The following is a 20,868-nucleotide window of genomic DNA, read 5'->3' as shown; positions in this document are numbered from 1 at the left end:
TCATTTGGTCCAAAATATGTTTGGTCTTCATGCCGTCCATGGTATTGATACCTTCCCTCTCCAGCACCACATTTCAAAGGTACTGATATTTCCTCTCTCTTGCTTCTTCATCGACCAGGTTTCTCATCCGTATGTCACTATAGAAAAGTCTAAAAATGCACCTAGTACTGTATATATATATATATATATATATATATATATATATATATATATATATATATATATATATATATATACACACACAGTATTAGGTGCATGTTTAGACTTTTCTATAGTGACATGGATATATATATATATATATATATATATTACCAATTATAAATATGTGTATATATATCTATCTATATATATATATATATATATATATATATATACATGTGTGTGTGTGTTTTGTATGTATATATATATATACACACACACACACATTATATTTTATATTGTTTGGGGGTATTGTCTCACTTTACAGCTGTCACTATATATACACAGATGCTATATGTAGCTGCAGGAAGCCTCTGCCCCCGTCCGCTTCCGTCTCCTGCCACTTTCCTGGGTACGGAGCTGTCCTCGGGGCGGCGGGCGGCGCTAGGGCCGCGCGCAGTGCTCGGGCAGGAGGGGCGGCTCGGCTCCGGCAGCTCCGCTCAGTCCGCTATGTGCCATCATATAGGCAGCAGCTCCTCTCCTCTCCCTATGGGATTACCCGTGTGAGCTCCAGCAACATGCAGCTTCTCTCTGCCCCAATCTCACACTTTCTGGAGAGCTGGTGAAGGAGTGTGCAGGACGTGCTGATGAGAGGTGGCACTGCGCTCGGGGCAGCATAGCATGGCTGATAGGTAGCCCTGCCTGCCATGATGTTTGGATCAGGGAGCCCCAGTTTCCTCCTAGTGTTGTCCCTCCTGAGCCTCCTGGGATGGAGTCAGTGCTGTCCTGTCCTGATCCACAGCTGTAAGTGTGTGGTGGAGCGCCCCAAGCCCGGGGTGGGCTCCTCTGCCCCCAGGAAGAAGGTCATCTGCACCAATGAGGACCTGCTGGAGGTGCCCGACCCTGCCCTGCTGCCCAACAAGACCGGCACCCTGTGAGTACACTGGAGGGACAGGGGTTAACGGAGTGTGGGCAGATGTGTGATCCCAGCTGATGGATGGCAGAGGGGCGCGCAGCAGGAGAGGGGCTGAAGTCCGCAACTTCTTCAGATTCATTCACTCCTCTGTGGATGCAAGAAGTGGCGCAGACCTGGGAGGAAGGGACGCGCGTGCGACATCTCCTGTCTGCTGCTGCCGACAGATGTTATGTAGTGAATGGGCACCACCATGGCGGAATAGGGCAGATATGGGGCGAAGAAGCCCAGAAAGGGGCGGCTGGGAGGGATGGATAGAGAGATGGAGCGATAGAAAGAGATGGAGCGATAGAGATGGATGGATAAATAGAGAGATAAAGGGATAAAGAGAAAGAGATACATAGTTAATAGCTAGATAGATGGATAGATAGATAGACACAGACAGACAGATAGATAGATAGATAATAAATAGATAGAGGGATAGATATGAATAGATAATGGATAGATAGATGGATAGATAGAGGGATAGATAGAGGGATAGATAGATAGATAATAGATAGCTAGAGAGATAGATAATAGATAGATAGATAGATAGAGGGATAGATAGATAGATGGATAATAGATAGATAATAGATAGATAGCAATTAGATGGATGGATAGAGTGATAAATAAATAGATAGATAACAGACAATACGTAGAGTCTAGATCTCCCCTGTGTGTCTTTTCTATAGTATTTTCTGGTCAGGTTTTCATTATTTTCATAGCTTTTTTTTCTCTATTGTTTAATGATCCTTTACCACTTCCTAATCCATGTTGTTTTCCGTCGTCTCCTCTGCGGCGGGGGTGAGTGTGAACACTGACTGATCAGATTTCGGGGCTGATCCGGGCTCCATGCTGCTCACAGCTGAGGGTTTGGTGCAGTTGTGTAGTCCGGAGCGTCCTCGGCTGCGGTGTGCTGTGTTCTCCCTATGGCCCTATTTCTTGCAGTATATACCAGTCTTATATTTAGTTTTGTTTCTGCAGTCAGTTTTTTTTTTTTCTTTTCAATATAACAAAAGGAACCAAAAATACACAATTAAACACTAAAACGTAGCAACTTCCCCAGGTGATGATCTTTTATCATCCCATGGTCATTCTATATCAATAATAATAATAATAATAATAATAATAATAATAATAATAATATCTTACACATTGTGAGGATATATTATATTATACATATGCATTATATTTACTGTATGAATGAGAATACTCGGGGCAGTCCGGTGGAGATGTAATCATCCGTGCTGCAGGCAGTGATATCTTACAGATCGGGGGGCGGATTGCTGGTACCTCCACTGATTATCAGATTGTTAGGAGCTCAGTGCAGATACCCAACCACTGCGCCTTTCATTCTCTATGGAAATGCCGGAAAAAGCCAAGGGCGACCCCATAGGGAATGAATGGAGCGGCTGTAGGGCGTGTGCAGTGCCCCATTCTCAACCAAGGTAAGTGTCCTGTCAAGGATCAGACTGCCCTGTTCTGCCAATCATTGCAGATCTTAGGGTTCAGACCTCCACCAATCTGTATTTTCCTATCCTGTGAATAGGCAATAACTTGTCCTCTCTGGATAATCCGTTCTCTAAGGTCCCTTTCACACATCAGTTTTTTGCCATCAGTCACAATCCGTCTAATTTTGAAAAAAACTGATCCGGCGACTGATGCCGCTGGATCTGTTTTTTTCTCATTGACTTGTATTAGCGACAGATTGCGATGGATGGCCTCATGTTTCATCTGTAGTTCGACGGATCCATCGAAAAATGTTTGTCCATCGGACAAAGACAACGTCCACAGTAACATTTTTTGTGTACGTCGAAAAAATGGACGCCGTCCGTCGTTTGGTAGAATGGAAGCCTATGGGCGCAGGACCCGTCGTCATCTGTCAAATGACGGAATCCAGCAACGGATTCTTTTTTTTTTTAACTGAGGATGCTCCGATTATTATTTAGCCCCCAGCTAGTCGGATCCGTTGAAAAACGGATCCGTCGCATCATTTTAACCACAATCTGCGACGGATTGTGACTGATGGCGAAAAACTGATCTTTGAAAGGGGCCTTAGGCTGCTTTCACACATCAGTTTTTTCCCATCAGGCACAATCCGGCAAAAACTAAAAAAAACAGATTTTTTACCCCATAGACTTTCATTATCGCCGGATTGTGCCGGATGGCCTTGCGTTTCATCCGTTTTTTGCCTTATCTGGTAAAATTTACTTGTGTGGCGGCCGGATGAAACGTTGAAGTGAACGTTTTTGTGTCTGGCAAAAAAAAACGGATCACGCCCGATCCGGCGCCGTACAGCATGTTTTATAATGGAAGCCTATGGACGCTGGACCCGTTTTTTTTTAACTGAGCATGCTCAGAATCACACCGGATCTGTCAAAAAACTGAAGGAACTGATGGAAAAAACTGATGCAACTGATCCGTTTTTTTGCTGGATCCGTCACATCAGTTTTTTCGCCGGATCATGCCAAAAAACTGATGTGTGAAAGCAGCCTTAGAGCCGTTTCAGATCAGCGGTATTCTGCCGCACTCGCAGATCCGGCACAAGGGCAGTACAGTACTTTACAGTTCACAGACAGTGCGGCAAGCCCTGGTCACATGCTGTCACATGCTCCGGTCACATGACCCTATGTGCCCGGAGCTTGCCAGTGAACTGTAAAGTACTGTACTGCCCTTATGCCGGATCTGCGAGTGCGGCAGAATACCGCTGATCTGAAACGGCCCTTAATGAGGCAAACTGAAAACTCCAAATTACTTGTATCACCTGAGAACACTTTAGATGGCGGTACACTGCTCCAGTAGAAATGTGGTATTGCATGGGATCATTTCTAATGAATGGACCACCACATGGTGACAATGGCCAATATGGGAGGTACAAAGTAGATGACCCCCTTAATGTTATGTAAGACTCCACTTATATTCAGATACAGGTACAATTTATCTTTGTACTGTGTTAGCCAGTAGAGATAAAAAATTGTTTAAAAGAACTGAGGGTCCTCAGTAGTTGATACCTTTTAATGGCTAACTGAAAAGATGGTAATATATAGCAGCTTTCCAGACTACTCAGGTCTCGTCTACTGAGCCTGATGAAGAGACCTGAGTAGTCTCAAAAGCTGCTATTATTACCATCTTTTCAGTTCACCATTAAAAGGTATCAACTACTGAGGACCCTCAGTTCTTTTAAACAATTTTCTTCTATTCAGAGTTTTTGAGAAATTCAAGAACAACCAGTTGTTTAAATGGAAACCGCTGCAGGAAACGCTCCTTATTTGGAGGAGTGTTTCTTTTCCTGAAGAGCTTTGGAAGAACTTTTTTCCTAGAAGGGTTTTTTTTTGGTGTTTGTTTTTTAAGCTTTCCAATTGGACAGTGCCAAGTTTGGATTGGATTCCATCAGGATCCTTTCAGAGCTCTTTTTCATTTCCAACCCAGCGTTTTTGAAAACCTCTTTTGATATAGAATTTTCTTTCTGGAAAATCCTCACTGAAAAACGCTTCTAAGTCATGCAGTTTTGGTGCTGTTTTTTTCAGAATAGTTTTTGATGTCTTTTTAATTATAATATGGGGTAAAGCAATAGGGCGTATTTTTTGGGAGCCTTTCCACTGCAAAAACCTGACCAAAAACCACATGAAAAACCGTGTGAAAGATACACGTTTTACCACAATTTCCACATAGAAATGGATTAACATAATGATATTTTTCTCACACTTTAAAAATGTGCAGAAAAAAACAAGACGTGATCTTTTTCTCATTCATTTGAAGGGGAAACTTGCAAACAGGTTTGAAACGTATATTTGTGTGGATTTTGTTGCAGAATAAGAACCAAAGACTTGCATGTGAACAGAGACATCAAAAACCTCAAACACACTTTGAATAGTTTTCCAATTAATTTCAATATCCATACGACAGGGTTTTTTTTGTGGCATGTCAGATCTTTGAAGCAGATTCCTTGGGGAATTCTCCCCAAAATGGTCCATTTACACTGAAAAATTACGCTAAAAGGACATTCCTAGAACGTTGCAGTGTAAACAGGTTGTGGATCAGCAAAGGAATGGGCGAAATGCTCGTTTGTTAGGTAACATGATCTTTTGTAGTGCCCAAAAAGATGAAGGTTCTCGGCAGCACATCACCCGGTGTAAACAGGACTTGTGTAGCCTAGAAAACTCGCATCCTATAGGTACTAAGCGTTTTAGTACAGTCTGTTCAGTGGCCTGTGTAAACAGGTAAGTAATCAACCACCAACCCGGCAAGTGTGTCCACGGTTTGCAATCATTTATCACTAAGCATCGCACACTGTAAAGAAACCATTAGTTAAAAGGCTGTAAAAAATGCATAAAAAAGCAGCGTTTCCTGAAGCAGTTTCCTCTTGAAAACATTGTCAGATTTTTCTGCCTCTAAGAACCTTGTGTGAACATAGCCTTATAAGAAAGGGTTTTTTTTTAATGGGACAATCGCTGCAGTGGTCTAGTATCAGATTTCCAGAGTATATAATATATACTGAATACAACATATCTTGGTGAAGAGATCAACCTGCAGGACAGATCTATGTCACCTCCATGACGATCGGACACAGTGGGGTCTCATATTAAAGGGTTTTTTATCTGCTCCTCATATTCATTAGAATAGTCTGACAGTCGTAGAAATCTTTTACTCATTACTTTTTTTTATTTTGTAGATCCCTATTGTTACCCCTCTATAAATCACTTGTAAGGCCACATCTGGAATATGTGATCCAGTTTTGGGCTCCACATTTTAAAAAGGACATTCAGAAGTAAAGGCCCCGTTACACGCAACGACATCGCTAACAAGATATCGTTGGCGTCACGGAATTCGTGACGCACATCCGACCTCGTTAGTGACGTCAGTGCGTGTGACACGTATGAGCGACCGCTAACGATGCAAAATACTCACCTAATCGTTGATTGTTGACACGTCGTCCATTTCCTAAATGTCGTTCCTTGTTCTGGACGCAGGTTGTTGGTCATTCCTGAGGCAGCACACATCGCTGCGTGTGACACCCCAGGAACGACGAACAATACCGTACCTGCGTCCTCCAGCAATGAGGTGGGCGTGCCTTTCATGCGGCTGCTCTCTGCCCCTCCGCTTCTATTGGACGCCTGCCGTGTGACGCCGCATGAACCGCCTACTTAGAAAAGAGGCTGCTCGCCGGCCACAGCGACGTCGCTAGGAAGGTAAGTATGTGTGACGGGTACTAGTGATTTTGTGATTTTGTACGCCACAGTCAGCGATTTGCTCATGACGCACAACAGACGGGGGCAGGTGCTTTCACAAGCGACATTGGATGTCGCTGCGTGTAAAGCCCCCTTTAGAGTCAGTTCAAAGGCGGCTAACTAGACTACTACAAGGAATGGAGGCCGCCCAAATGATGAGAGGTTGAAAAAGTTAGATATGTTTAGCTTAGAAAAAAGACATCTCAGAGATCTCATTTATTTGTATAAATACATGTGTGGTCAATATAAAGGACTGGCACATGACTTATTTCTTCCAAAGACAGTACTAAGGACCAGGGGGCACTCACTGCGAGTGGAAGAAAAGCGATTCCAGCAGCTAAATAGGAAAGGGTTCTTTATAGTTAGAGCAGTCAGACTGCGGAATGCCCTACCACAAGAGGTAGTAATGGTAGATACTATAACAGCTTATATAAAAGGGCTGGATGATTTCCTCAGTATACACAACATTGTTGGTTATAAGTGACTTCGGGACAAAATGTATAATTGGTGGTGGAAGGCTGAACTACATGGATTCAGGTCTTTTTTCAACCTATGTAACTACCGTATGTTTTGCTAGTTGTAAAGTCACAATAAATTGTAGGAAAAAGTATGAAAATTAGAATAATCAAGTCATACAAATTCGGACGTGGTATTCCAGATTCTGCTAGAGAAGAAGTGTCATTACGCTGCTGTGATCATCGGGTCACACACTTGTCACGTATACATTAGTAAGGCACCTCCATGGGGATGGGGTGATCCCACAAATGACATTTATTACATATTTCTAGGAGATAATATATGTGCGATCTCTCTTATGCTGGGTTCACACCACCGTATTGCTCCATCTGAGAAAAAACAAAACAGTCCGATTGTACTAACCAGACTGTGATCAGAGTAGGATCCATTTTCTTTGATATAGAAAATACTCAAAAAAAGTTTCTTCACCTTCTCTATTCTGTGAGTCAATGAAAATCAGACCGCGAGGTCATCACTGATTTTTATCATGGACCCATAGACTTGAATGGGTGAGTGCCATCCATGTTCAGAGGCATATCGTGCAGGCATGCGATTTTTTTCCTTGAGCCGCCCGGTCCGAGGAGAAAGTCAGACATGGGCACTGCTCATCGAATAACACTGCTCAGAGTTCAACCTGATTTTGATGGATTGGACTTGGACCAAAAATATGGTCACCTGCCTGAGCCCTTAAGGCCGCTTTACACACTGCGATATCGGTACCGATATCGCCAGCGTGCGTACCCTCCCCCATCGGTTGTGCGACACGGGCAAATCTCTGCCCGTGTGGCACAACATCGCCCGGACCCGTCACACTACTTACCTTCCCTGCGACGTCGCTGTGACCGGCAAACCGCCTCCTTTCTAAGGGGGCGGTACATTCAGCGTCACAGCGACATCACAGCAGCGTCACTGAACTACCGCCCAATAGAAGCGGAGGGGCGGAGATGAGCAGGACGAACATCCCGCCCACCTCCTTCCCTCCGCATTGTGGCCGGGAGGCAGGTAAGGAGAGCTTCCTCGTTCCTGCGGTGTCACACGCAGCGATGTGTGCTGCCGCAGGAACGAGGAACAACTTTGTTACTGCTACAGTAACGATATTAGAGAATGGACCCCCATGTCACCGATGAGCGATTTTGCACGTTTTTGCGATGATGCAAAATCGCTCATAGGTGTCACACGCAACGGCATCGCTAAAGCGACCGGATGTGCGTCACCAATTTCGTGACCCCAACGAGATCGTTTGAGCGATGTCGTAGCATGTAAAGCCCGCTTTAGTCAAAATACTGGGATTCCCACCATTTACAATAACATGGCTCCTGTGTCCTCCTTTTTGATGGAGTAATAGTCACAATTGTGCACTAGGACATCAGCTATGGAACAGATGGAGATAGCCAGGTACAGCCTTCCATCAGGTCCATGAATTTCATGAGGAGCCGTAATTCACATGTAGGACTACTTCTTCATTCAAATGGGGGACACAGGACCCCTGGCTTATAATTGGGGATGGGGAGTGGGAAACCCATCCATCTTAGGCTATGTGCGCTCTTTCCGTTTTCACCTGCGTTTCAGGTGCTTTTTAGGTCCGTTTTGAACTGCAGCGTTTTCATGCCTAAAGGCATGCATTTTGATTTTCCAGCAAAGTCTATGGAAAATGTTGAATTCCTGTCCGCACTTTGCGTTTCCAAACGCAGCGTTTAATTTGCATAATTTGTGGCAAAAACCCTGCGTTCAAAGAAGCAGCATGTCAATTGTTTTTGCCATTTGGGCTGCGTTTTGCTAACATTGAAGTCAATGAGAAGTAGCAAAAAGCAAGAAACATCAAAATTCCAGCGTTTTACCTGCTTTTTAGCTGCAGAAACAATGCGTTTTGGACTACAAAAACACATGCTTTTCTGACTTCAAAATAATGGAATATGTGCCTTTACACACACACACATAGTCCGACAATTAAAATAAAGAAAATTATTTATTGATAATTTTGGCAAAAATAGTATAAAACCGCTGTAATTTCATTAAATATAACTATTTTCGCTATGATTTAAATAATGTCTTTTCTTTTTTTTCCCCTTTTTTCATAGTGTTTGTATGTTTAAACTTTATTTTCTTATGTCTTTGTGTTCAAAACGCATCTGACTTTAGGCAATGAAAAAGCAAGTAAAAAACGCAGCTAAAACGAGGTAAATACGCACGCGTATTTACCGCGTTTTGATGGCCAAAAGCAACTTTAGCAAATGCAATTTCTGCCAAAATATGCGTTTTGAACTGCAACTAGGACGACGCAAAGTGCGCACATAGCCATATGTTTGTCACCTATCTTATCTACAGATGGTGAATGTTAGGGACAACTCTTTTCAGAAATTCCTCATTGTATGACCTGTTGGATTTCTTTGAGCATGGATATTGGAAACTATCGGTTTAAACATTATCATCATACACATATAGATTAGTAACTATGGTGCCTGGAGAATCTAAGCTGCTGGCACTTACATTTTGATGGGTCAGGTATGCCCTATAGTGTTAGAAGAGGTGAAATGAGGATTTAGGCTGGAACCATAAAAACCCTATTTTAGATCCAGAACTATACAGTTAGGTCCAGAAATATTTGGACAGTGACACAATTTTCGCGAGTTGGGCTCTGCATGCCACCACATTGGATTTGAAATGAAATCTCTACAACAGAATTCAAGTGCAGATTGTAACGTTTAATTTGAAGGTTTGAACAAAAATATCTGATAGAAATTGTAGGAATTGTACACATTTCTTTACAAACACTCCACATTTTAGGAGGTCAAAAGTAATTGGACAAATAAACCAAACCCAAACAAAATATTTTTAATTTCAATATTTTGTTGCGAATCCTTTGGAGGCAATCACTGCCTTAAGTCTGGAACCGATGGACATCACCAAACGCTGGGTTTCCTCCTTCCTAATGCTTTGCCAGGCCTTTACAGCCGCTGCCTTCAGGTCTTGCTTGTTTGTGGGTCTTTCCGTCTTAAGTCTGGATTTGAGCAAGTGAAATGCATGCTCAATTGGGTTAAGATCTGGTGATTGACTTGGCCATTGCAGAATGTTCCACTTTTTTGCACTCATGAACTCCTGGGTAGCTTTGGCTGTATGTTTGGGGTCATTGTCCATCTGTTCTATGAAGCGCCGTCCGATCAACTTTGCGGCATTTGGCTGAATCTGGGCTGAAAGTATATCCCTGTACACTTCAGAATTCATCCGGCTACTCTTGTCTGCTGTTATGTCATCAATAAACACAAGTGACCCAGTGCCATTGAAAGCCAAGCATGCCCATGCCATCACGTTGCCTCCACCATGTTTTACAGAGGATATGGTGTGCCTTGGATCATGTGCCGTTCCCTTTCTTCTCCAAACTTTTTTCTTCCCATCATTCTGGTACAGGTTGATCTTTGTCTCATCTGTCCATAGAATACTTTTCCAGAACTGAGCTGGCTTCATGAGGTGTTTTTCAGCAAATTTAACTCTGGCCTGTCTATTTTTGGAATTGATGAATGGTTTGCATCTAGATGTGAACCCTTTGTATTTACTTTCATGGAGTCTTCTCTTTACTGTTGACTTAGAGACAGATACACCTACTTCACTGAGAGTGTTCTGGACTTCAGTTGATGTTGTGAACGGGTTCTTCTTCTCCAAAGAAAGTATGCGGCGATCATCCACCACTGTTGTCATCCGTGGACGCCCAGGCCTTTTTGAGTTCCCAAGCTCACCAGTCAAATTCCTTTTTTCTCAGAATGTACCCGACTGTTGATTTTGCTACTCCAAGCATGTCTGCTATCTCTCTGATGGATTTTTTCTTTTTTTACAGCCTCAGGATGTTCTGCTTCACCTTAATTGAGAGTTCCTTAGACCGCATGTTGTCTGGTCACAGCAACAGCTTCCAAATGCAAAACCACACACCTGTAATCAACCCCAGACCTTTTAACTACTTCATTGATTACAGGTTAACGAGGGAGATGCCTTCAGAGTGAATTGCAGCCCTTAGAGTCCCTTGTCCAATTACTTTTGGTCCCTTGAAAAAGAGGAGGCTATGCATTACAGAGCTATGATTCCTAAACCCTTTCTCCGATTTGGATGTGAAAACTCTCATATTGCAGCTGGGAGTGTGCACTTTCAGCCCATATTATATATATAATTGTATTTCTGAACATGTTTTTGTAAACAGCTAAAATAACAAAACTTGTGTCACTGTCCAAATATTTCTGGACCTAACTGTATATAGTCATTCTGATGTGGAGTTTCATAGTAAGGGCACCAGCCTGATCAGGTCTAAGAGATGTATTTAGTAAGGTGTGTACTATGTACTGTGAAATATAGTGGTAGATCTGCTTTAACATCAACAGTATTGGTTGGTTGCTCGGCCAGCCATCAGTTGTGTTGTGCACCCCGCCATAGGTGTGGACACGTCTCTCAGGACGGACGTTCCTGTGTTTGGCAGGACTGTAATCAGAAGCACATGAGTAGCTGGCACCAATATTAGCTGACACAATGTTTGCGTCTCATAGTGGTGTACACATGGTCAGCACATGCTTCCATCCCATACAAGAGGTAGGAACATTGGGACTCTGCAGCTGCAAATGTCAGGATTATTTGACAACCAGCTGGAACTTGGTTTTCCACAGATGGAGCATCACATGTCCGGGTTTATAGACAGCGCTATAAATTGTAGATCGATAGAAGAATGATGTACAGGACTACTTAATGAGGTTGTCGCATCTTCTGAAGGGGGAGGGGGGCGGTGGGCTCCTACTTCATTACAGCTTGGATCAGCCACTTTATCGCACCAATGACCCAAACGTTGTGCTCTCCGAGGCAGAGGCAGCTTTATCTCTGCAGCATGGGAGAAGCATGATACTATAGCTGCAGAGCTATTGGAAAAAGCTTGTAAGCGCTGTGCTCGTTGCCTAGGAGACCGGCCGGAACTCATAGAAAGCAGAGGTGGCAGGTAACCTAGCCGATGAGTAGCAAACACATTATACATATATTATCTCAAGGTTGTGCAAAAAGTATATATATTGTACTGATACTTCACTTATGCAATATGAAACAAAAGGATCGAAGATGCAAGAAAAAAGTATTTATGATAAATATTAAAATAGAAAATCTTTATTGAAATAGCAAAAAGATAAAAAATAGTTACAAATATGCCACTATAAAGGAGCACATCAACATCCAAAGTACATAAAAAGCTGTAAAGGTGAAATACAATATATATTCTAGCAAGGAACGAATGTAGCAATATATCAGGCAATGTCAAAGAAGGTCCTGACTAATAAATGCTTTGTCAATTAGTATATATCACAGTGGAAATAAGTAGTAGACATTGAAAGAGTTCCATAAGATGAAAATAAAGGGCTTACCCCTTACAATCAGCTTAAAAAGTGAAAATGTGCTCCTCCACCCCGACGCGCGTTTCGACCAACATCTTCCAGGGAGAATAATCCCTTGAGAATGGTGACATTTTTTAATGAGATGTAAGTTTAAACACTCTGTGTTTTTACAAACACTTTGCAATTTTGTCCGTTTACGATCATAAAAGGGATACAATGTATTTATAGTTACTGCTTAAAGGGATTGTTGAACAGTGAAAACACATTTTCTTAGGCACAACTCGTAGGCATACATATACTCCATCAGTCATCTAGCACATGCCAATCTGGTGCTCTGCCCTGTCTTCGAAATTGATGCCCAGATATCATGGGACCACATAAGCCCGTGATTGACTGCAGTGGTCCAGTGACTAGAGTAGCATGTCACCAGATTTTTTCAATGTTGGACACCCCCTTTAATAAAGAAGCATATTACAAGAACCTAGTAGCTGGAGAAGACAACAGGTTCCCTTCCACCCCACACAGCCAAATTAGCCAGCTCTTGAAGATATTTTATTGGCTAGCTCCCTTCAGATATATCCACACGGGACACAAAGTTTGCCCAAAGCCGTACAAACATTTCATATGTAGTTTGTGTATTTTGCATGTGGTTTACTTCCTCTACATTTAAAAAAATACCTTTGTGTGTGATTGCAGTGAGTTAAAGTTTTGGTTTTCCCATTTGTCTATTTGTGTGGGTTTAACCACTCCTGTCCTGGCCCTCCCGTGGTGGGGGAGAAGGGACATTAGAACAGGGTTGTCCAGGAGCAGGGCTAGGCTGGCAGTCCAGACCTCTTCACAATTAGAAGTACCTCTGGGATAAGGGACAGTTAGGGTCCCCCTAACCTGAGGATCAATGTAGGAGCCCTGGTCCCCAGTTATCCCCTTATACTTCATGACAGTGTCACTAAATAAGAATTATAGGTTTGCTCTGAGAAACTTGTTCATGGTTTTCAGATTTTAACAGAATTTTTTTTCTGCGCTATACAGAGTAAAAGGGAACTGACAAATTATTTTAGAGAAAAGTAGATACATATTTATGTATTTACTGTTCACAATGAGGCTAGAAATACACAATCAGTGGCACAATCTCCTAAGTTGTGGCAAAATGTTCTCTCTAGTACAACTTTTCAACTGTTGACCCAGTTGACCCGACATCACTGAACCTGGCCCCCAGTCTTCATGAGTGACTGGGCTGTTGTTGGAGTTTCACCGCTCGTGACAGCCCAGCATCGCGCCTGCTTGCGGCACTCTGCAGTGAAGGAGAGTGCGTGCAAGATGCTGGGCTGTGACGAGCAGTGAAATGCCGCCCACAACCCAGTCACTCACGAAGACTGGAGCCGGCCTCGGTAATGTCAGGTCAACTGGAAGTTGACGTGACATCACCGGATCTCAGAGGTCACGGAGACCAAGGGTCAGTTCATGGGGATGAGCTGACTGCAATAGCGCCGCTCAGAGGCAGAATTGGCTGAACAAGGTATTTGACAAAAGCCTTCCCTATCAGTTTTAACGGGAAGTGACCACTATTGCAGAGTAATGAACCACCCCTTTAACGTGAATATTGGAAGTCACTTATTTCTCTTTGACCTTTCCATATAATCCAGGATCGGGTTGACTGTCATGACATGTTGTCTTTCTTTATCACGCTCTTCCCTCCAAAGATAAAGACAGCACTTATGTTTTCTTTGCTGTTATCTGTGGGGACTTTCTTGTATTCCTCTTGTTCACACTTGTTGGAATATTTGTGATTTCCTTTCTGAGAATATAATTTCCTTATCTAGCTTAGCCTGAGATAATCATAGACCGACCATACAAAAGTTAGGATGCTGTCCAAGCTGTAGAGACCCCGTCATCGGTGACTGTACTTGCTTCTGGCCGTATTCGTGAGCTCCAGTTGTTTGGTTTTAATCTTTTCTGTAGCTGGAATTTGAAATCTCCCTCCAGTATACAGAGCAGTATATAGCCATACCGGATGCCATACACCAGATCCGATCCAAAGAGGTCCATAGCTCAGCCTTACAATAGTGCACATTTATAGATAAGGTCTCCAGTCAGATTTTTTCAGCTCTTGCACAATGCTCTCCTCTGTAATGTGCATCCAGCCAATTATACCAGATCATCTGCACATATGCTTCTCTTTCACAACAGACCGCCAAGTAAATCCTGTCAAGTGCTTTTTTGCATGTGTTTATATGCACAGATGGTCTGGCAAGAGATTTCATGTAAAAAGTTACCATAATGTGAGTTGTTTGATGTATCACATATCAATGTTACTCTTTGTAAAGATGCCCATACACCTAAGATAGCTGTGCGCCAAAGTATTAAGTTGGATTCCTTTTGTCTCAACATAATCTGCTGAGAAGGGACTTGGGAGGCCTCCTAATTTTTGGCCTGTACTGCTAAAAATGGAGAGTTTGGGAAACTTTACAAAGTAAAGAAGTCATAATGGAGTTAAAAAAGTCTTTAAACATTTTAACAGTAAATTATAGAGTGCCTTAGGCATAGTTAAAGGGGTATTTCAAGTTATTAAATTGCTTTAATGTTTTAAATGGCATGAAAATAAGCAAGTTTACAATTGACTTGTTATAATTGCTGTCATTCTCCTGTAGAACTTTTATCCTACATAGTGTACAGCTGAGTTCCATGGAGCTCGGCCTCTAGTGTCTGTCCAGAGCCTGGCCAAGTGTGCACAGTAGTTACATTCAAGGGGAGAAATTAAATCCTAATATCCAAGCCTCTTGTCTCCAGCCCATTAATTTCTATACCACAGTTGTCTTCTCACCTTCTTCTCCTCCCTCTCGGCTTCTGAGAACCTTCTGTGATAAAGTTTGTAAAATTACAGGCCCAGCATCATCAGCAATCAGAGCAGTTCTCCTAATCACTGCTTTCATTGTCCTAAGCCATGTATTTGTTCAAATGCCCTGTTATTTCTGTGTGTACAGTGCTGGCCAAAAGTATTGGCACCCCTGCAATTCTGTCAGATAATACTCAGTTTCTTCTTGAAAATTATTGCAATCACAAATTCTTTGGTATTATTATCTTCATTTAATTTGTCTTCAATGAAAAGAAAAAAAAATTGTCATAAAGCCAAATTGGATATAATTCCACACCAAACATAAAAAGGGGTGACAAAAGTATTGGCACTGTTTGAAAAATCATGTGATGCTTCTCTAATTTGTGTAATTAACAGCACCTGTAACTTACCTGTGGCACCTAACAGGTGTTGGCAATAACTAAATCACACTTGCAGCCAATTGACATGGATTAAAGTTGACTTAAAGGGAACCTGTCAGCAGAAATTTCGCCCAAAACCTAATAGATTCCCCCTCTGCAGCTCCTGGGCTGCATTTTAGAAAGGTCCCTGTTATTATTGTGCCCCCTGTGAGACCAAAATAAAGACTTTATAAAGTGGTACCTTTTTGTATGCAGATTCTGTAAATGTGACACGGGGGCGGGCTGCCTGATGGCCGTTAGTCTGCTTCCTGCCGCTTTAGGCCGTCCCCCATCGCTGATTTCCATAGCTGTGGACGCCGCCCAGTGCTCCACAGGTCCCAGCGCATGCCCAGTGCTCATCTCTCGTGGATGAGCACTGTGCCCAGTGTCACCGCTGGTGACGTACGCGCAGGCTTTAGATTCTGGGCGGTGCTGTGATTTTTATTACCAAGCCACCGCCCATAATCGCGGGACCGCGCTTTCCCCCTCGGCGTCCTTCGTTCTGCGCAAGCGCGGTGCTGCTGACCCCACGTCACCTCCTTCCCATCTTGCCCTGAGGCAGGAAATAGATAGAAGGAGGTGACGTGGGGTCAGGAGCACCGCGCTTGCGCAGAACGAAGGACGCCGAGGGGGAAAGCGCGGTCCCGCGATTATGGGCGGTGGCTTGGTAATAAACATCACAGCACCGCCCAGAATCTAAAGCCTGCGCGCACGTCACCAGCGGTGACACTGGGCACAGTGCTCATCCACGAGAGATGAGCACTGGGCATGCGCGGGGACCTGTGGAGCACTGGGCGGCGTCCACAGCTATGGAAATCAGTGATGGGGGACGGCCTAAAGCGGCAGGAGGCAGACTAACGGCCATCAGGCAGCCCGCCCCCGTGTCACAATTACAGAATCTGCATACAAAAAGGTACCACTTTATAAAGTCTTTATTTTGGTCTCACAGGGGGCACAATAATAACAGGGACCTTTCTAGAATGCAGCCCAGGAGCTGCAGAGGGGGAATCTTTTAGGTTTTGGGCGAAATTTCTGCTGACAGGTTCCCTTTAGCCTCTGTCCTGTGTCCTTGTGTGTACCACATTGAGCATGGAGAAAAGAAAGAAGACAAAAGAACTGTCTCAGGACTTGAGAATCCAAATTGTAAGGAAGCATGAGCAATCTCAAGGCTACAAGTCCATCTCCAAAGACCTGAAAGTTCCTGTGTCTACGGTGCGCTGTGTCATCAAGAAGTTTAAAGCTCATGGCACTGTGGCTAACCTCCCTAGATGTGGAAGGAAAAGAAAAATTGACGAGAGATTTCAATGCAAGATTGTGCGGATGGTGGATAAAGAACCTTGACTAACATCCAAACAAGTTCAAGTTGCCCTGCAGTCCGAGGGTACAACAGTGTCAACCCGTACTATCCGTCAGCGTCTGAATGAAAAGGGACTGTATGCTAGGATACCAAGGAAGACCCCACTTCTTACCCCGAGACATAAAAAAGCCAGGCTGGAGTTTGCCAAAACTTACCTGAGAAAGCCTAAAACGTTTTGGAAGAATGTTCTCTGGTCAGATGAGACAAAAGTAGAGCTTTTTGGGAAAAGCCATCAACATAAAGTTTACAGGAAAAAAAAGAGGCATTCAAAGAAAAGAACACAGTCCCTACAGTCAAACATGGCAGAGGTTCCCTGATGTTTTGGGGTTGCTTTGCTGCCACTGGCACTAGACTGCTTGACCGTGTGCATGGCATTATGATGTCTGAAGACTACCAACAGATTTTGCAGCATAATGTAGGGCCCAGTGTGAGAAAGCTGGGTCTTCCTCAGAGGTCATGGGTCTTCCAGCAGGACAATGACCCAAAACACACTTCAAAAAGCACTAGAAAAGGGTTTGATGAAAAGCACTGGAGATTACTAAAGTGGCCAGCAATGAGTCCAGACCTGAATCCCATAGAACACGTGTGGAGAGATCTCAAATCTCAAAATGGCAGTTTGGAGAAGGCCCCTTCAAATCTCAGGGACCTGGAGCAGTTTGCCAAAGAAGAATGGTCTAAAATTCCATCAGAGCATTGTAAGAAACTCACTGATGGTTACCGGAAGTGGTTGTTCGCAGTTATTTTGGCTAAAGGTTGTGCAACCAAGTATTAGGCTAAGGGTGCCAAAACTTTTGTCTGGCCCATTTTTGGAGTTTTGTGTGAAATGATCAATGATTTGATTTTTGTTCCATTCTCTTTTGTGTTTTTTTCATTGCAAGCAAAATAAATGAAGATAATAATACCAAAGAATCTGTGATTGCAATCATTTTCAGGAATAAACTCAGTATTATCTGACAGAATTGCAGGGGTGCCAATACTTTTGGCCAGCACTGTAAACACACCGATAACAGTGTACACTACAGAAGAAACCACTGGTAGCTGAATGTTTTACAACAGAACTTATCCTGAGTTATATAGCTCTATTAATATTACAGCTCTGCTGCTCACTGTCATTCAAGGAGAAGCGCTCACCATGCCAGAAACCAAGAAGTGAGGAGACTCCAGAGTTGTAAGCTGTTTAGGAGGCAATTTGAGATTAGGTTTGATGAGAAATCAATTAAATCGATGGACCCACCCCACTGATGCATAGGACAAAGGGATCACATTACTTGGTAAAAATAATTTGTTCCCCAACCCCCTCGTTCTCCAACTATACAATTCTTCTTCTCTACCGATATGCTATCCGTGCTGAGGAAGAGCATTATCGAAAATAGTTAAACATTCACACAACCGCTTATACATCTCTATAGGAAGTATGTGTGACAGCACCCGGCTCTCTTATCTCATATCGTTTGGAGGGACCATTCTGTACAAATCAATGACAATGGTAGCAGGACAGTGCAGAAATTAGGGGCAGCATGATGGCTCATTGGTTACCAGTGTAGCTTTACAGCACCGAGGTTCTGTGTTCTGTAAAGTGCTGCCAAATGTGATGGCACTATATAAGTAAAGCTTAATAAGTATCTGTAGGCACTCTTATGCCACCTATGGTTGGTGTCTTGTGAAGATAAACCACCATGATCATCCATATTGGTCTACATTGTAAAAGATTGTTAGGTAAAGAAACAGCATAAATTAATGTAACACAAACTAACTAGACACACACAGGAAAGCTAATTCTTCCCATATGAGTGTACAGTCTATAATCACATATACAGTTTTAGCAGGAGTGGGTTGTCCGATCGGCAGAGGGGGGATGACTTGTTAGGCCGGGTTCACATGTCCTGTATTCATCCATTAGAGATCCATTTGCAAAAAAAGTTCTGCAAACACAACTTTTTTTGTCCGTTGCTAAATAACAGATGTCTGCGGGATCCGTTTTTAACATGTGAAGTCTATGGACAACGGATCCGTTAACAGATTTCTGTTTATCGTCCATTTGTAACGGATCCGTTAAGAATACAACAGAGCCGTTACAAATACAAGTTCAACGGGATGGCTAAATACTAGCAATCTGCTAATGGATCCGTTTTCCATAGACTCTCATGTTAAAATACGGATCCATTCTAACGGATGACTACAGGACATGTGAACATAGCCTTAGAATGGAGATGCAGTGCATATACTTGACCGCTGCTCCTTATAATCCCTTTGGTACAGCAACTGTTGCATTCAGTTTTCTCCAGCAGTCTTATAGATAATGATAGAGCTGGTGTCAGGCATGTTACCTGCTGCTCCACCTTGTAATGGGTACAAAGTCTCCTGTCGGGGTAAAAATTGCCCGATAGGCCGATTTAGTACGAGTGCCCCTTTAAAACAAGTTGACCAAAATGAATGGTTCACATAACTGGTATGTAGTCACATATATGTATGCAGATCTCATATTGAAAAATCTGTATAAATGGGCATCTCGGACAACCTAAAATCTTAAAGTGTAAGTGCATCCTCGGTGTATGTGTTGTCGCTTTGTTAGTGCAGATTTCCGTATCCATAGAATTCTGATATGCTAAAGGCGTTTCATGTTTTAAACATGAGCCGTGTTCTTACACAGCCGCACATATAGACGGGGCGAGCTCTGCAGATAGGTGCAGCAAGACTCTGTGTGACACGGCCAGACTCACAAAACTCAAGTGTTTCCAGATGTGGGAGAACAGAGTCCACCAATGTGCCTTGTGCGAGCAAGTGAAATCCTATACCATGGGAGGGGGGGGGTAGAACGTCTTATTATAGAAGTATAAACTTTGTATCAGTCTTTTTTCATGGACTGAAGTCATGGACAGAGTCCTATTTGTAGCTGCCATGTCAAAACTTCCAGGATTTCTGTTTCAGTGGAGCTGGATTTGTGTTCATGGTCCAGTAAAGATGACGCTTAGAAATGTCCAACCTAAACCATGTATTGTTATTGTATGTGTAATATCATGGAAAGCGGATGTGGCTGGTATACCGATTTAATTTTTAATGAGGTCATTATATTACAATGCATGAGACGAAAACCTCGTTTTGGCTTCTATATGTACAGCAGATATACAGGGAGTGTTTAAGTTTCTCACGCCTTATATAAGAATGTGTCAGCAGTGGGTCAGACACCAATGCCTCCATAACGGTATGTCTGTCACAGATATCCACCTAAGGAACCCACATCTGTCTCAGGAACGGGGAAACGTATCATGTCGCCGTCGGCTTAGAGGACACATAAGACTCTCTCCATGCATTCGTATGGCAACATGTGTAAGCATTTGCGGACACCTCTCCATTTCGCAAAGGGTCCTTGTCTCCAGATCGATGCATGTCCCAGTTATAGAATTCTCAAATATTACACATTTATACCATATTCTGTGAATATGTTATAAATGTCCAAGATGAGACAGTCACTTCAAGGTTACGCTTTCTTTCTTTTAACGGCCTTCAGCTCGATCTTGAGCCATGGGACTTGATAGAGGAACACTCTATAGGAAGATCAATCTTCTGCAGCCTAGATAGGTCCATCAGGGTCTTCTCCACCATTATCATGATAGTATCAAACCATTGGGTTCCTTCACCTTGCTCCTTCTAGCTTTCCGACCATGATGTTGCTCACACTTGCGTATAAAAAATTGGTCCGATTTTCATCAAGAGAAGTAGGATAAGTGAAATCCGTTTGGTATTCCATAAGTCAAGCGAGTGCTCTGTGAGTGTGTGATTATTTTCTTGCCTAGCATCTGTATGAGATGTGTATGACATCATATCGAATGCGTTTTTTTCTCAGGAACTATTATTTTACAGTCATTTACAGGACCATCTACACTACAGTGTTCTATGCTACAGAATGTTAATGTATCTGTAAAAAAACGGCATATAGATGGTCCATGTACTGTCTTTTTTTTTTGCACTCGTAGACTTGTATTGGAGAGTCTCGGCTCTTTTACACAACTATATGCAGCATGCTGGCTGAAAACAGCTGAGGAAGAAAACCGCAGCTCAGCACTGCTTCATTGT

The 20,868-nt window shown here is 42.9% G+C and overlaps 1 protein-coding gene across 1 annotated transcript in view; it reads left to right on the top strand.

Annotated features, from left to right (window-relative positions):
* Positions 1-669: 669 nt before the first annotated feature.
* The window catches only part of ADGRA2 (adhesion G protein-coupled receptor A2), a 281,780-nt gene continuing 261,581 nt past the window's right edge, over positions 670-20,868 (top strand). Inside the window, exon 1 of the mRNA XM_075346114.1 lies at positions 670-1,072. Within this exon, the coding sequence (XP_075202229.1) occupies positions 846-1,072 (227 nt within the window). The 5' untranslated portion in view covers positions 670-845. The remainder of the gene's footprint in view (positions 1,073-20,868) is intronic.

Source organism: Anomaloglossus baeobatrachus, chromosome 4 (genome assembly GCF_048569485.1).
Source record: "Anomaloglossus baeobatrachus isolate aAnoBae1 chromosome 4, aAnoBae1.hap1, whole genome shotgun sequence".
NCBI lineage: Eukaryota > Metazoa > Chordata > Amphibia > Anura > Aromobatidae > Anomaloglossus > Anomaloglossus baeobatrachus.
This window is presented reverse-complemented; position numbering and strand designations above follow the sequence as displayed.